The 4782-nt window shown below is 53.1% G+C and overlaps 1 protein-coding gene across 3 annotated transcripts in view; it reads right to left on the reverse strand.

Moving 5' to 3' along the window:
• The window catches only part of Nadsyn1 (NAD synthetase 1), a 28677-nt gene that overhangs the window by 11642 nt on the left and 12253 nt on the right, over positions 1-4782 (reverse strand). For all 3 annotated transcript variants that reach the window (XR_003377306.1, XM_005351590.3, XM_026781620.1), the window contains exons 9-13: positions 3983-4114; positions 2272-2346; positions 1581-1705; positions 1000-1048; positions 485-587 (exon numbers count right to left, since the gene is read on the reverse strand). Coding sequence is in view for 2 of the 3 variants with exons in the window: in XM_005351590.3 (XP_005351647.2) it covers positions 485-587; positions 1000-1048; positions 1581-1705; positions 2272-2346; positions 3983-4114 (484 nt within the window). In the remaining variant the exon portion in view is untranslated. The remainder of the gene's footprint in view (positions 1-484; positions 588-999; positions 1049-1580; positions 1706-2271; positions 2347-3982; positions 4115-4782) is intronic.

Consider the following 4782-nt stretch of genomic DNA (forward strand, 5'->3'; position numbering starts at 1 on the left):
CACGGCTCTGCACTGTACTAACCCATGGCTCTGCACTGTACTAACCCACGGCTCTGCACTGTACTAACCCACGGCTCTGCACTGTACTAACCCACTGCTCTGTGCTGAACTAACTGTGGTCTGTGTTTGGCTGGTCTATGTTCTGGGCTAACCCTCTGCTCCTGTACTACTCAGGCTATTCTTAGTGCCACTGCACCCATGGTGAGATAAGGACTTGACCTAGGTTGCCAGACCCCAAATCCTATAACACCTCCCCAGGGCTGCACTGTTGACAGGCAGTGGCAGGCAGACAAGACTATATCTGCTAACTACCCAGGAAAGGCTGTTACTGGCCTGAGTTCTGGGACTTGAATAGGACGGACATCTGTGCCCTGCCACTAAGCCTCCCTCACCCATGGTACCCATGACCTGGGTTTGTCCCCTGCTCCGTGCCTGGTTCCCAACCTGCCTCCCTCCTCACACCAATGGACACCAGGTCACCTACTTCCATTCTTCACAGCCTCGCAGACCAGGCAGCACATGGAGTAGACGATGCAGGCGCTGGCTGCACTATCCACACCGCCACTCAGGGGCAGGAAAAACCCAGCCTGGAAGGGGTCAACCAAGTACTGTGTGAGCCAAGCTGCAGATGGGCTCTGCCCCAGCCAATCTCCAGCCTAGCACCACCCTCTGAGTCCCAGAGTCCTACAGGAGCACACGGCCAGCACCATCTCTTGGGGGACAAATGGCCCACTTGTATGACAGGTTTCCTAAAGGGCAGAGATGCCACGGGAGCCCAGGCTGCCTTTCTGGCCCTAGATGAGCGTACATCAGGGGATCTGAGAGTTCCCCGCCTTTCAACAGCTCCACAGACCATCATACGGCTTCAAAGTGGGCTTCACCCATCTGGCCTCTGGCCAGTTGAGATACACTCTCCCAAAGAAGAACACCACTATCTCATCCTAGCTTCACACACCAACCAGGAGACACAGGGGGATGGGTAGGAACAAAACACCCTACCTGTTTGCTCCGTCGGAGGAAGTCCCAGAGCCAGCAGGCAGGCCCAAGGCTGCAAGAGATACTAGTGTTGAGTCTGGAGGCACAAGCCTGGCTCACTGCATCTCTAGAGTGGCCCTGCATGGGGCCCCCAGAAAGCAACACAGAGACACAGCCCAGAGCCTGGGCTCTTGCTGGGCCATCTGCTACAGGCACTGTGTGTCAACCTGGGCATTTCAATTCTGAAACCAGTCTAGGAAACCCCCAGAGGTATCCCACGTGAAATGGGGACACAGAGGCCTGGCACAAGGCCTCAGAGCTTAAGGACGTAGTTTGGAGAGACTACGCTGAGCAGAACCAGGCAGCCTGACCTCATCAGCTACAGGGAGTCTTTTACTTTTGACAGGGTCGGTCTCACTATGTAGCAAGGACTGTCTTAGAACTCATGATGTGACAACCACTGTATCTTTAACCCCAGGAAAGCACAGGGACTACCCTAGGCAGATTTTGGGTTTCTTTGAAGCCCCCACACCTTGTAAACCTTGGAAGCCACTGGGATAGTGATGTCCAAAAAGCAACAGGATCCAGAAGCAGGGGGCACCCACCTTATCTCCTCCTCGGGACTGTGGTATGTCCACTCCACAGGTTCTGACACTGGTTCCAACAAGTCCTCACTGACCGAGAGGGCAAAATCCACATTCACCCTGGGATAGGGGCTCACCCTGCTTGCCTATTGGGAGAGGACATCAGGACACAGTGACAGCTGCAGTTGGAAGTCTCCACGGGTGAGGGGTAGGACTCTAGCAGCCATGGTAGTCACAGATGAGCCCACGGGGAGTTAGGATGGACTGATTGAAGCTGACAGGTGCTGACCAGGGCTTGCAAGGGCAGAGGCGTTACAGACCTTTCCTGGTACTGCGGGAATGGGGGGGGGGTAGCCACTCAGGAGAGCAGTGTGATAGTTCTTCAACAGCCTGAACATGAGGGCCTCACGTGAGCAGGAGGGCTCACTCCTGGACAGATACACCCAGGAAAAAGAACCCGTGCTCACTCAAAACTCAGGAGGAGCAGCAGTGGGCACCCTGTGTACAGCCACTGGGTGGAGTGCTACTGTACCCTGAAAAAAACAGCAGAGCCCCATGCTTCCACATGGTGAACCTCAAGGATGCTATCCTTAGTGAGAGGAACTGGGTACACCCTTGGTTTAGTACCATCTCTGGTCAAGCCCACAGCATACTGGGTCACCAGCAAGGCCCTGCTGAGCATTCCGGCTGGTGTTTCTCCCATGGTGCTTACCTCCAGGTTTCGAGATGAGATCTCTGCCCTGTAGCTCCGGACATCTTCCAGGTCCAGGGTGGCAGTGAGGACCTCCTGGGTGGGGAAGCAGAGGGAGAGCACAGGACTGCTGTCCCACGTGAATGGGTCAGACCTTTCACAGCAGAAGCTAGGCATCCGCTGCCCCTAGCAAGGTGAAAAGCACCACTACCCTCCTGAGCCTTTTCTCCTTTTAAAAAACGTATTTTAAATTATGAGTATATGTGTGTCTGTGCACATGAGTGCAGTTTCTGTAGAGGCCAGAAGAGGGCGCTGGATTTCTGGTGCCAGAGAGATAGGTGGTTGGGAGCTGCCTGACGATGCTGCAACCTGAACTATCTCTCCTGCAGCATCTCTGTCTGGCCGACACCATAACCCCAACTATATTTAGACATCTCCCAGTGACCCCCAGTTATAGCAGGCAACACAATTCTGTCAGTGATTAGGGTAAGGGTGGGGTTTCAGGAAATGTTCTTTTTTACTTCAAAGACACAGAGAAAGCAATGATTCCTCCAGCTCTGCACATAGTGACTTATAGATGGAATGGCTGGAGCCACTGCAGCCATTCTATGACCAGAAAATGAAGTCAACACAGAGGAAGATGGAGGGGGAGAACAGCATGGGGAGTGACATGGCAGTGCATGCCCAGTCTTCCAGGAGCTGAGCATGCGGCTCACCAGCCCCTCTGAGAACTGTGTGGCCCCTGAGGTGGATTTGTGCAGGGCTGTCCTCTATGTCCTCACACCCCCGGCAAAGGACTGTGATGACACACACACACAATCCCCTTGCCTGGCCGGCTTCATGAAGCCCCTCCCCATGGGAGGTGACATGTTTCCTCTGTGCTTCCCATCACTCAGGGAACAGTGGGAGGTGATGGTTAACACTGATTGTCATCTTGATACAATGTAGAATCACCATGGAAACCAAATCTCTGGGTATGTCTGTGAGGGAGTGTCTAGATTGGGTTTATTGACGTAGATGCCCTCTGAATGTGGGGGGCACCAGCCTGTGGGCTGGGGTCCCAGACTGAATGAAAAGTAGAAAGTGAGCTGAGCACCAGCCTTCATCTCTGTGCTTTCCAATATGTATGTGCTGTGCCCTATGGACGTGTTGTGCCCAGCTGGCTCACACTCCTGCAGCGACACATTCCCACTATGATGGACTGGTAGCCTCCAGCCGTGAGTCAAAATAAACCCTTCTGTCCGGTATTTGTCACGAGTGAGCAGTTACTAATGCAGGGTACAGTCCTCCTTTAATGTGTGCTGTCCAGACCATGGGGAAACTGATAGGTCTTGGATATGCCAGATACCCCCGAGGATAATGCCCCCAGTTAAGTCTGTTGGTCACCATCCCTTTTAACAGGATTAGGTCTAGTGCCTGCTAATCCCTGATTGGGGGGCTTTATCCTGCCAGCCTCCAAAATGAGTCAAATATACTCACTAGCCCCTGTATGAAGCCAGGCGGCCGTGTGTCCCAGACACCATGGTATCTGCCCCAGTGTGCTTACTATAGCCTGGGGTCCTCCTCCCTAGCTCGTGCCCAGCATGGACATTTTTCTCTGCTCTGGGTTCCATCAAAACCTACCCTAAGGGGATCCCTCCTCACAGCCAGGGTAGGGGAAACTCTACAGATGAGCAGTTAACTGACTGGGCAGTGGGAACGCAGCTCCCCATCTGCATGCTTGGCTCATTACCACATCATCCAATGAGAACTGAGTGCCCTGGGCAAAGATACTCCCGTTCATGGCAATCATGGCACAGCCATCGTAGTAGAGACGGTCACCGTCGCAGCCCTTCTGGTTGGCTAGCAGGTAGATGCCACCATTCTAGAAGAAGCAGAGGAGACAGTATGGCTATCAGTGCTTTATATAACCTGCGACTGCCGCTAGTCCTTACTGGGACATCTAGATGCACCAGACTCCCCAAGCTGTCATCGGCATCCAGGCTCTGAGAGGGACAGAGGGTGCAGGTGGAGACACCAAGCCCCATGGCGTTGATTCATGTGGCCTTGACAGATGTGCTGTGATTTCCTCGAAACTGAAAAGTCAGAAAGTCAATGTACAAGTCTCAGGAAGCTTCTGAAACTTAGCAGATGTACGTGGTCCCTCCTCTCCTAGGTCACATAAGCAGTAAGAACTGCTGAGAGGCTCTCAGACCAGCCAAGATGCCTGGCAGAGACTCTCTGATCTGTCAAACTGCCTGCAAACTGTGGAGGGAGCTCCAGGGTTCCAGTCCTATGAGCTGTCGATGGGGCTTTGGTGATGCAGCTGCCTTTGACTCATCCCTGCTCCTGCCCATTACTCCTTACCCACACCGCTGAGTAATTCCAATAAACTCATTGGGCTTACCACATTTAACTCTGGTGGTCCTGTTACTTTGGTCATTGACTTAACACATTTAACTCTGGTGGTCTTGTTACTTTGGTCTATCACTGGCTTACCACACTGAACTCTGGTGGTCTTGTTACTTTGGTCTATAACTGGCTTACCACACT

The sequence above is a fragment of the Microtus ochrogaster genome, chromosome 8 (assembly GCF_000317375.1).
Source record: "Microtus ochrogaster isolate Prairie Vole_2 chromosome 8, MicOch1.0, whole genome shotgun sequence".
Classification (NCBI taxonomy): Eukaryota; Metazoa; Chordata; class Mammalia; order Rodentia; family Cricetidae; genus Microtus; species Microtus ochrogaster.